Source organism: Macaca nemestrina, chromosome 10 (assembly GCF_043159975.1).
Source record: "Macaca nemestrina isolate mMacNem1 chromosome 10, mMacNem.hap1, whole genome shotgun sequence".
In the NCBI taxonomy this organism is placed as follows: Eukaryota; Metazoa; Chordata; class Mammalia; order Primates; family Cercopithecidae; genus Macaca; species Macaca nemestrina.
In genome coordinates this window covers 141290257-141302863 of record NC_092134.1, presented here as the reverse complement: position 1 = coordinate 141302863, position 12607 = coordinate 141290257, and the positions used below count along the sequence as shown (strand labels likewise).

The window sequence follows — 12607 nt, the reverse complement described above, 5'->3', positions numbered from 1 at the left end:
CATACACTTAGAAATACAAACAAAAGTACCAGGTCCTGAAAAATATTTAGCCATTTAGTACTTACTTTTTCATAAGCTCTGCAATTCTTTGGCATTCTTCCTTATCATAAAACCAAATTCCATAGATGGACACTGCAAAAAACATATCAAACAAATTATGAGCGTCTTCAAAACTACAAAATAGAAAAAAATCTCCTTTCCATCTTAAATACATAATAATCTATGTATTGAATTGATTCATTCAATAATTACTGAATAAATAAAAACAATCATTGGGGTTAAAGCTTAAAAATGCAGTGTCAAGCCAGGCACAGTGGCTCACACATGTAATCCCAGTACTTTGGGATCACCTGAGGTCAGGAGTTCAAGACCAGCCTGGCCAACGAGGTGAAACCCCATCTCTACTAAAATACAAAAAAAAGTAGCCAGGCGTGGTGGCAGGTGCCCATAATCCAGCTACGCGGGATGCAGAGGCAGGAGAATCACTTGAACCTGGGAGGTGGAGGTTGCAGTGAGCCAAGATCGTGCCATTGGATTCCAGCCTGGGAAAAAAGAGCGAAACTCTGTGTCAAAAAAAAAAAAAAAAGCATCGAAATTTAAGTCCACAGAGAAACCTGTGGTGGTTTTGTGCAAAGATACGTACCCACACATATCCAATAAACTGTGTTCTCCTTAAAAATATAGCACCTGAACACAACAGGCATTTGGTAAAATCTTCTTAAGCAAATGAATACAGATTGAAAATGAAATCACAATTTCTAAACTTCCTGGCTTCGAGATATCATTGTTTCCACACTCCATTTGCACATTCACAAACACATTTCGTCTTTATTTTTAAATATTCAGAAACCTGATACTCAGATTATGCCTGGAAGCCTCCCTCCCCTTCTCCGTCTCACAGGAACATGTTAACTGAAAAACTGGCTTTGTAAGCTGTTAGTTAGGGAGAGGCCACTGGAAAAAATAAAACTTAATAATAAATCTCAGGCTTCAAAATGGTACAGAAAATTTACACCTGCTGAAAGATTAGATATGACTATGATTTCATCACTTAGTAATGAAAGGAACTGTGACATAATATACCTGCTATTGATTCATTTAATAACGTTCAAATAAGTTGTACACCTTAGTACGTGCCTATCTATATCATTTTTATAGTAAAGGCTGAAACAGCTCCAAAAGACGTTTATAACTAACTAGTTGAGGATCTGATGGCATTAATCATCTAAGTAATATATTAACTACATACACATTTTAAAAATCTTCAGTGAAAATAGCAACAATATTATGATAGGGCAATGAAAACCAACAAAACATGTTTTTAAAAGGGAAAAAAGACTTCAAATTCAAACTTTCCAAACACGTAATTATATTAATAGTATTTTGCTGTTAAAACAGCTGTGATATTCTAACTACATCTTTTTTCTCCTCTTACCTGACCAATGTGTGGGCATGGAATTTCTGCTTCTCGTCAGTAATGATTCAGATATCAAAAGGTACAAGAAAGGTCTGTATAGTGCTATTTTAAGCAGGTATCTTAAAGAGGAACCTATGAATCTGAATTACTAACTTGCCAAAAGGTGGCAATAGGGCTTTAAACTTTGTTTTGCAATTATCGGTGTACCAGAAATCTTTTATCTTATCTTACCTACCTGCATGTGAAGTAGGGGGGAAGTAGGGGAAAAGATTCCAGCTTTTCCTTGAAGAGGACCATTTTACTCTCTTAGGTGAAAATACATACACATTTTCCTCCTTGGTACACTGAGTTTTTTTTTTTTTTTTTTTTAAAGAACATCTGAGTTCTGAAGCCCATGTGCTATGAGAGGTTTTACATCAAAACAAAATTCTTTTATCTCAAGATCAGTGAATGTGTATCTTGAAACTTCATATTCAAGGTTGCTTCCAGTCCATCAACAGTAATTCCCTACTCTGATTCCCTACACAGATTCCCACACTAACCTGCCTACCCTCACGTTCTTGAAGTCAAAGCAGACTGGATCACTGATGTTCAACCACTTAATAAATCTGAATATGTTTGTGTGTCTTGGTGACTTTAACCTTAGTCACAAAACTAGAAGCCTGGTCTATTTTTTTGGTTACAGTGTAAGTTTTCTTTCCTTGAAGACTGACTTTTCCAAAACTATCAAAGGAGAAAGGTGGCAGTAAGGGAGAAAAATAGAGCATAACTCAGAAACACGAGGCCCAACGGCAGAGGAAAAGCCGGCCATTGTTGTCTCATGAGTAGGCTCTAGTAATAGGAATATTTTGGGTATCTTTTGTTTGATGTTATACATTTGTGGCATTTGACATAAGGAATTAGGCTTTTGTAAGGGTGGGATGCCAAGAAAACTGTTGATACAAATAGAAAAACAGTCTGACATTGTCATTACCACGAGATAACTGAAATGCACACTTAGGGACGGAAAATGCCATGGAACATCTTTCAGATGTCAAAGCAAAATGAAGGAAAGACTGAGCTTGCAGTAATTATTGAAGACACTGTGAAGACCTTCTTTAGGACCCAATCATTTATCTCCAAAGCAACATGGCTTTAAAAATTAAAATGAGATCATTTTGAGATAACTCTTTTGATCCCAGTTTAGTCTGGACAGAAAATTTAAATAGCCAAGGAGGAAAAAGAAACATTAACCAAGAGTTCTGGCTACCAAAAAGTGGCACCAAGATAAAATGCAGAACTGGGCCTAACTTTCTTCTCCCTAAAATAGTTTTGCAACTTGAGCTGCATTCCCCTGGGAAAGAGGCTGTGAATTCCATTAAAGTTCGCATTCCAACTGAAGTTTCCTGCCTCTTAGCCCTAAGGTCTACCAACTCCTGGACAAACCTATCACTCTTCCACACAAGAGGGTCTATCAAAGCAGTCTGTGGAGATATATAAAAGCCAGAGATCATCATGCCTTAGGGAGGTGATGAGCTGACAGGCTGACAGAAACCATGAAGTTCACATTTCAATCCAAGTTTTCCCGTAAAGCCACTGGGTGAGAGGCCCATCCCTACATAGGCAGGGAGCAGAGCAGGGAAGACAGAAAATACAAGGTTGAAAAGAATCAAGCAAGAAGGTGTTTTGTTTTGTTTTGTTTAGAATTCTAAAATTTAAAAGTAATTTTACTGTAACCTAAACTTGCAGCGATATGATATGGCCATGTAAACTTTTGTGGCACTGAAATGTTACTGCAGGAATGGCTTCTGGGTTTTAAAAAATTACAAGAGATCATGAGCAGGGTAATTATTTAGCTTTAAAAATCAACCAATTAATATACAACTGGAAATTCACAATGCTTCGAGCCTTTGTTCAGCCTGGTTCGCCTGCATACCAGCCGCTTCCCAGCCACCTGTCTGCCGACACGGAGGTCAAGTTTAAGGGTACTTTGGTGCACGAAGCTCAACTCAACTATTTCTACATCTCTCCTGGAGGTAAGAAACCCTAAAGCGAAATAAAGAGTAGGAAGAACATGTGGAAATTTACTCTAAATATTCTAATGATACTTAGAATGTGACTGCCTCACTCTAAGAACTCATCTCTCCATATTTAATCAGGATTTACCACACACCGTTGTGAAATTTTGCCTATAACTGCACCATCCTGGTTTATGCCGTTCTTTGGAAATTCTCAATTGAAAAAAAGTGATGTTTGAGGCAACAGGAAATGCAATACTGCCTTTACATAATAAAACACCAATCTTTTACTTTCCTTTTAACTCTGTCAGAAAGATCAAGGAGATCAAAATTTCCGTATTAGACTTCATGTCTGGATTTTGTAGGTCCACAAAGACAAGGCAGAGAGCAAGCTGATTATATTCAATAGTGGTGTTTTCTTTTTTAAATTTCTTCAGTGGAAAAATAAAAAGCTGGTCAAATTTTAAGAGGCTAGTTAAGAGGCCATTAAAGGTGGTATCAATGTCACTCAAATGCACATTTTCATTTGTAACCCTTTGATTCTTATTAGCATGGTGCATTAGATCATTTTACATGTTCTTTGGGGATTTGCCTCATCTTGTTTATGTTCCTAATACTTCTGTTCGATCTGTTCTTTTAAGATATTTATAATTTGTTTTATATTTTACCCGGATACCATACAACTCCAAATCATGAATGATAGCTTATAATTGTCTAATGAGGACATGTGATAATGTTTGTGTAAATTTTTAAAAGAAGATATATATCCATTCAATTAGGAAGTGGATGATAAACACATAATTACACGGGTAAAATTTAAATAGGCAGGACATCTGATTTGGTAATGTTCTTTCTAATATAATTTCACTAATTCCTCTCAAAAGGATAGGGAAATATGTTTTTCTTAGTATCCAGCAAGGAAAGCATTTAAGTTCCTTCTTTTTACTTGGAAAGCCATGGAAACAAGGGAGTGTTAAATTACACAAACCTCTTCTGGGCATCTAAGGATAAACCAAAAATTTAAAAATTCCTTCAAACTCCATTCCTTTCATGAAGTCTTTCTCAAAAGAGTAGAATAGTATTTTCAATGTAAGGATGGAGAACATCTAATCATATATTTGTGTAAACACTTGTTTCTGAGATTTCATTCAAATATAGTATTTCTTGATTTACTGTACCATTTATCTAGATCAAGCTTTAATAAATTTGGCCATCCTGATGATGACTACTTACTAGCATATGGTAGTACACATGCACACACAGTTACTAGGCATTTGAAAGACCTCAAGATATTTAAAAAAAAAAACAGAAAAATAGAACCATGAAATTTTAGAGCCAGAAGTCAGGTAAGAAGCATGCAGTTCAATAACCTATTTCCCTAATGAGGAATCTGTGGTCTAACAAGGCTAAACAAGCTAGCCAAAGTCATTTTTCTTGGTTTAATCTGTTTCCCCTAAAATATGCCCTTCTCCTAGCCTTTCAAATGAAATAGATGAAGCATTCAAATTTGTTTTTACATATTGGATTGAGTTCTAGGCTTGGTTATAAAAGACTGGAATTAGTCTTTTTAAACCAAAGTTCATGTGGACTCTCTAAAGGAAAAAAAGAAGGATGGAATGAAGGGGGGGGGAGATCAGTGAGGAAGGGAGGGACGGAGGGGGAGAAAAAGAGAGAAAAGAAAGAAGAAGGGAATTAAGCTTTCTGGTAGTGGCAATGTTTTCACAGCAGTAAACACTCGAGCAGCAGTGACGCTGCCTGCGTGCTGGCATCCATAGATGGGAAACACAGGCTGTGTTTGGCCGGCTCTATGCGGATTCTGTACTTCTTCCCCATTTGGAATGTTTGCACTCAAAATGCTTTCCTCCAGCACGTTCTCTAATGCCTTTAAAGTAATGTTCTTCCATTCACCTTCCGCCTTAGCTTTACTGACCAAACACGGACACAATCTTGTAAAATAAAATCTTCACTGGCCACTGAGAGTCTACGTAGCACTGTTATCTTTGGCCCTTGGTCTGCTTCTCTTCATATGACATGGTTTTACTGCACCTCACAAATCAGTGATCCCATGACCTGGGAAGAATGAAAGGTTCAAAGCAGATGAGAAGCAGTTTCTATTTTACGGGTGACTAATACTCATGAACATTTTGGGGGAAACAGTAGTAACAACCTTCCCCTTTCTAAATAAATTAACGTTATTAGAAAGTTAATGCCATTAAAAACAAACAAAACTATCTTAATTAAAGCTTTATACTAATTTGGATTAAATTAATATGTACTCTCCAACTATAAATGAGAATTTATTACTTTCCCAGTAAAAGATGGATTTAATCTTTTAGAAAGTTTTAATTCATAATGGATTCATGTTATATCATTCAATCTTCCTAATCTTCACAGAGGTCATTATCTTCCTAAACTGGGAAACTTGAGGTCATCTACTACCCTCAGGTTTACCAGAGGTCATATGGGATCTTTTTCATCATATACTAATTTCCTAGTTTTATTTGTTCCTTTAATCTAAGAGATATAACAGAGTAAATAAACTTTTAAAAGTTAGGAAGCTGAAAAGTCCACAGTTGGTAACAAATATAAATAGAAACAACTTATTCTGCTTTATTGGCCACTTAAATTTATATTTTCATTTGTTCATAATCTTGCTGATAAATTTCAAAATCTCCTTGGCCACAAATATCATGCAGGGAGTCCCTAATACATCTTTTCCTTCTCTCTACTCATCCTTGAAGACTCAGGCTTTCTCACTCCTCTAGGGATAAACAGTCCCAACTTTTTCTTTGCTCCTGTAGTTTTTTTTGTACATCCTTGTACTAAAAAAGGTAATAAATTAAGCATTTATAAATCTGTTCCCTCCACTAGACTATAAGCTACTGGAGGGGAGGACTTTGTTAATACACCCAGTACAGCAACCAGCATGTGCAGACATTCAACAAATACGTGCCAAGTTGAACTGAAGTCTAAGACTTCAAGCTCTTCTACCATCAATAATCCTTATAATTGTTGATATCAATAATTATCACTTCCTGGAATAATTAAACGTGGATCAGATATGCTAGAATTCTCTATCAATTGATTACACCTTCTACTAGAGATTTCAGCATGGACAGTCTCCTCACATCACCCCTTTTGTTCTCCTTCAACCTTCACTGAGAGTTTATTTTGCTTCAAATGCTTTACCTTCTTATGCTTAAGTAATGTTGATGGGATTCTGTCATTAGGCTATGAGCTCCCAAAGACTATATATTTCGATTGATTCAGCACTATGTAGGCACTAATGTACTCATTTAATGTGTATTTATTATTACAACCCTACCATATACCATTTTTCCTGATTGACTACTTGTTAGGCACTAGCAACTAAGAGCTCAAAGAATGCAACAATTCTGCAAAAGCACATGCATTTCTCTTCATTATGGAAAAACAAAGGACAAATAATAATAGTACTTTGGTCTACCAGAAAATCTAAGATATTCATATTCCAGTCGTGTTTGATAATGGTAATCTCAAGCTTACACATATAAGTACCTAAATGATCTGAAAAATGTAAGATTTATATGCATGTCAATTATTCCAGCAACACATTGACAATCTATTACCGTACGTGAATCTCAATGTATAGAAATGAATCCAGTCTCCTATAATTGCAGTTTTTGAGAAAGTTATATTTAAACATATCTATTTATGCTTAAGCTTATTTTTAAAACAGAGTATTTCTACAGGTCAAAAATTTGTTCCAATGAAGAACAGACTTCTTCACATTTGAATCAGATGATTTAATCGAGTGTTTAACAATGATAGGAATAGCTCTGCTGAAAATAGCCTAACTATAAAACACATGATCACGGAAATATTTCTACAATTTGACATAGCAGTAGTCTAGCCAAAGAAACCTAGTGCTACTTCCTGATTAAAGAAAAGTCAGAGTTTCTGTACTTTTTCATTTTTACCTTAATCTGTGAATAGAGACATAGGAGATACTACTTTCCAAAAGACTCTTTCCAAAAACCCTCTATGTTGAAACAGTTTCATTGTGTTTTGGTTCTACTATGAAATAAGAGCTCTAAAGCTATATATAAGGTGATTCTAATACAAGTTCTTGTCCAAAATTGTTTCCCTTCTTCAAAACCCATAATTTTTCCTTCTGTGGGTTAAGCAGTAAATTTACTATGATTCCAGAACTTGATTATTTGAAACTACTTGCTAAATGATTTTTGGACAAAAATTAGTAATATAAAACACAGAATCTAAAAGAATATACATTATATAGCCATAATGACCACTTACTATAGATAAAGGGTAGGGAAACTAAAAGATGCTTTCCTTATTAAGCATTTAAGAAAATGTTTTGGAACCCAGCTTTTCTCTGCCAAGATTTAGGCTTCCACCATGCTAAACTGGGCTCTCTTAAACACAAAATATAAAATGCACTGCATGTCCAAGCCACAGATGCAGTGTATGAATCTGAATAGCATTACTATGTTTTCTTGGTCAAGCCGAGAACCTTCATAGTCTCTATCGTTCAGGATAAAACAAGTGACTTTGCTTTAATTTTACTCTCACGTAGCAGCTGTAAATCACCATATCTGACTTTGCCACATGGGTTTTTCCTCACCTCAGCATGTCAGATTGTTAAGTTACATAAGAGATGTATATATTCACATGAAGGCTCTCTCCGTGAGTCCCCTAGCAGCTACGACGGAAAAGTAGAAACTGTGTTAATTGGGTGGTCAGGGTGAAGAGAAGGGTTGTTTACCCACATTGTGTATCTGCTTATGTGTGTGTTTCAAGGAACTATCTGGTGTCACAACTCAACACACTGAAAAACAGAAATACAAAATCCAGAGATACCACAAGGCTCAAGAGTGAAATTCTGCTTTCCTTGAGATTTTTCAGAGCCTTCTTTAACTGGCAGAACACCAGTTCTTTAGACGAATAGTCTTCTTTAGAGTTTAGATCCCTTCCTTTCAGCCTAAGTGGAGTACTGACAGAGAACAAAAAAGTCATTCTGGATTAAAGGTCAGAGTGACAAGTTTCATCACTCAAGTCGCAGTAGATGTAGAACCCTTCATCATATATTAACACATTAGCTCTCTAAGCAATGGTGCATAATAAATAGATCAATTTTTCAGTCAGAATGGCAAAGGAGACTTAAGAGACACAAAGTAAGATTCAGTGACCACATTATAATATTTAAATTTTGGGGGCTCTTCTTCCTCTCTCATTAAGTGCAGGCTTAAAAGGAGTCCTTGAAAGTTTCTAATGCAACCAACCACTCCTCTCACGTATAGTAAAAGAGCCTCGAGACTGTATAGGTTATAGCGATTCCACTCAGTGTGGAATGTCAGACTCCTCAGTTCCCACTCCATACTGCTCATGATTTGCATGAGTCTACTTTGAGGATTTTGTCTTGCTGGGCAGATCCCGAAGAGAAATGTATTCTGTTATTCCTACAAATACTAAGTTTTTGCCTAGTAAGAATGTCAAGTATTTTTAGCCATATAGTTACTTTAAATATTAGTTTCTTGACCCTAGAGAGCTTTAGGGGTTCAATAAAATTCCTAAAACTCTATGCAAAATGTCATGTATATATGCCAACAGACATTTTGGGAAGTGAAAAACTGCAAAGCATAGACCCTCTAGAACAATGTCTGGCACACAGTAGTCAAGCAAATATGTTTGAGGAAAGGGGGAGAGGGAGGGAGGGGGGAGGAAGGAAAGTAGGAAGTAAAGAAGGAAGAAATGAAGGAAAAAAGGGAAGTAGGAAAGTATTCAGATTCTCATAGGTATTTGTGACTCACAGAAGATTACGAACTACTATTTGCGACTATCAATATGCCAATAAATATCCTAGAACGGAAAACAACCTTCAATTATATGTGGGCAGATAATGTGTCTTTCATTTACTTAGTAATGAATTTACACAGAGTTCATTTTTAACTTTCCAAATTGCTTTTGTAATCATTGCCTAAACTGACTGCAAGGTAAAGAAAAGACATAACAAAGTCTCCATGTCTTAGAATTTGTTAAGTTGGAAGAGCTTCTATTCCTCCGTGGAGCCTGAAGCCTAGGAGAAAGCTTAAAAAGCACAGATCGGTTAGCATGCTCAGCCACGGAGAGGGTGAATCACACAGTTCAGCTGTGGCTACTGGTTTGCTGAAGAGGTGTCATTCTCAGTCTCTACAATGAAGTGGGAAACAGGAAGACATTGTGGAAAGCTGGGCAACTTTGTGGCTTCTGCCTGATCACTCTAAGTAGCATACCTTCAAAGCTTTGTCTTATGCATTCTGATGTTCCAGATGCTAGACAAAATCATCATATATATATACACACACACACATACACACATATGTAACAATTCTAGAATATAAGTGATTTGGGAATTTTGTTAAGTACACTGTACATGTCTATTTCTTATCTAAATCTGTTTATTTCCTGTGTTTATTTGGCACCACAGAATACAAATAAAATATAAGATATGGTCTCTGCCCGTAAGGGGCCTGTAATTTATTGTCCATGCCACTGCCTTCTCAATAGCCTAGATAATTAGCAACCAGTTAATTAATGGTAACATAGTGGCAGAGAAAACGTTTTACAAAATGCATTCTTAGTGAGCAATATTGTTTCCAAATTATGACTCCTCATTGTTCTGTAAATTTGACTTTCTTACTGCTATTATTTACTATGGGTATATACAGGTACACTTTAACTTTGGTGCTTTGGAAGAGAATCAAGTTTATACTTCATAATATGTTCTATAATAGCCACCAAGAAAATATCTACTATTATATTTTAAAACTGTATTGTTTTTATATATTTCATTCTAGAGAAAGCACTGCAGAGTAGATGCTAAGGCTTCTCTTTGCTAGGAAATTGACATTTTAAAAAATTGACTCTCAAGAGAGAAGTGGAAGGTTAATTCCTTCCACTCAGGAAAAATATTAAGTTGTACAGGTTTCCATATTTTTGGCAAAAAGAAACCTTGCTTCTCTGACCACGGGGAGAAAGCAGATGTCACAACCCAGAGAAAGGGGGCAGAGCCTTCTGACTGATCTGGAAACTAGAAATGCAGACTCAACTATTTCTATTACCTCACATTACTTGGCGCTTTCAGCTGATGTCAAGCTTTTGGTATCATGTTGGTTTAAAGTACTGAAGATGTGTTTTAGAACAAGGACTGCTTTATTTCCAGGTTGAAAAAGCCACGACACAAAGTGATAAGAGTTAATGTAATATTCTAATCAACACAGCAGAGATCAGAGTTAGCAGAAACAGCGGCTAATAATGTCAGGAAAATAAAGAAGGGTAAAAAAATTATCCTTAAATATTCATTTATTTAAATACTTCTTTTATAAGGTTCAATTATTTCTACTTTCTTACATTGAAGAATCATTTATGTAAAAGAAAATGCACAGATCTGAAAGTGTTCTGCTCAGTGAGTTGGCAATAAAACACTCTTATGTAACCAACACTGAAAACAAGATATAAAATATTTTTATCACTCTTTTCCAGTCAACCAGCACACCCCACTTCCACCACCAGCCCCAGCAGAGGCAACCAATTTTTTACTTCTATCATCCTAGATTAGTTTTGCCTGTTCTTAAACTTCATATCAATGGAGTCGTACAGTATATCCTCTTTCGTAGATGGCTTGCTTTGCTCAACGTGTTTCTGAAATTAATTCATGTTGTTGAATATATCAGTAGTTCATTTCTTTTTATTGCTGAGCAGTGTTCTATTATTATATACCAAAATTTATCTATGTAACTATTAATGGGTATGCGGGTTATTACCGGATTTTTTTTGCTACTATGAATAAAACTGCTTTGAGCATTTGTGTAGAAGTCTTTGTGTGGACATGTGCTTTCGGAGTCTCGCGCTGTCACCCAGGCTGGAGTGCAATGGCCCGATCTTGGCTCACTGCTGCAACCTCCGCCTCCCACGTTCAGGAAATTCTCCTGCCTCAGGCCCCCAGGCTGCTGGGACTACAGGCGCCCGCCACCATGCCTGGCTAATTTTTCTTTTTTTTTAGTAGAGATGGGGTTTCGCCAAGTTGGCCAGGCTGGTCTCAAACTCCTGACTTCAGGTGATCTGCCTGCTTCGGCCTCTCAAAGTGCTGGGGTTACAGGCGTGAGTCCCAGCGCCCGGCCTCTTCTTGTTTTTGTTTTTGAGACGGAGTCTGGTTTCATCGCCCAGGCCGGAGTGCAGCGGTGCCATCTTGGCTCACTGCAACCTCCCCCTTCAGGGCTCAAGCCATCCTGCCTCGGCCTCCGCTGTAGCTGGGATTACAGGTGCCCGCCACCACGCCCAGCTAATTTTTGTATTTTTAGTGGGTGGGGGGGGGATTCACCATGTTGGCCAGGCTTGTCTCGAACTCCTGACCTCAAGGGATCCGCCCGCCTCAGCCTCCCAAAGTGTTGGGATTACAGGCGTGAGCCACCATGCCCGGCCCATTTCTCTAAAGTAAATAACTATGAATGGAACTTGTTGGATCATACGCTACTTATATGTTTAAGTTTATAAGAAAATGCCAAATAGTTCTCCAAAGTAGTTGTAGCATATTACTCTCTCAGAAGCAATGTATCAACGTTTCCATTGTTCCACATCCTCATTAACACCTGTCTTTTTAATTGTAGCCATTCTAAGGAGTATGTGATATTCTTATTTGGGCTTTAATCTGCATAGGTTTCCAATGCCCAATAAGCATATGAAGAAACGCTCAATACAATCTGTTGTTATGGTAAAATGCAAATTAAAACCACAATGAGATATCACTTCAGAATTCCCAGAAAATTTAAAAAAACAAACAATATCAAGTTTTGACAAGGGTGTGGAGCAAATGGGAAGTCTTAGACATTACTGGAGAGAGCATAAATAGGCACACAACTGTTCAGCAGTATCTCTAAAGCTAAACAAACCCCTACACTATGTCTCCATCAATTTCACTCCTACGTATAAACCCAAGACAGATAAGCATACCTATTCACCTAAAAAACATGAACGGAAATGTTCATGGTAACTTTATTCAGAATAGCTCAAATCTGGAAATAACTCAAATATCTATTGATAGGAGAATAAACAGACTGCACTATAATGATGCAGTGGAATACTACACAGAATAAAAAGCAAGAAACTACTGCTACATGCATTAACTTCAAAATACCTGATGAATAATGGTAAGAAT

General features: G+C 36.9%; 1 protein-coding gene across 6 annotated transcripts in view; it reads right to left on the bottom strand.

The window, feature by feature from the left end:
- The window catches only part of LOC105484116 (decapping mRNA 1B), an 84279-nt gene that overhangs the window by 46639 nt on the left and 25033 nt on the right, over window positions 1-12607 (bottom strand). For 5 of the 6 annotated variants that reach the window (XM_071070644.1, XM_011745423.3, XM_011745425.3 and 2 more), the window contains one exon: window positions 66-132. In XM_071070644.1, the coding sequence (XP_070926745.1) occupies window positions 66-132 (67 nt within the window). Of the gene's footprint in view, window positions 1-65; window positions 133-5322; window positions 5485-12607 lie in introns of all 6 variants that reach the window. The other variant, XM_071070646.1, reaches the window with a different exon arrangement.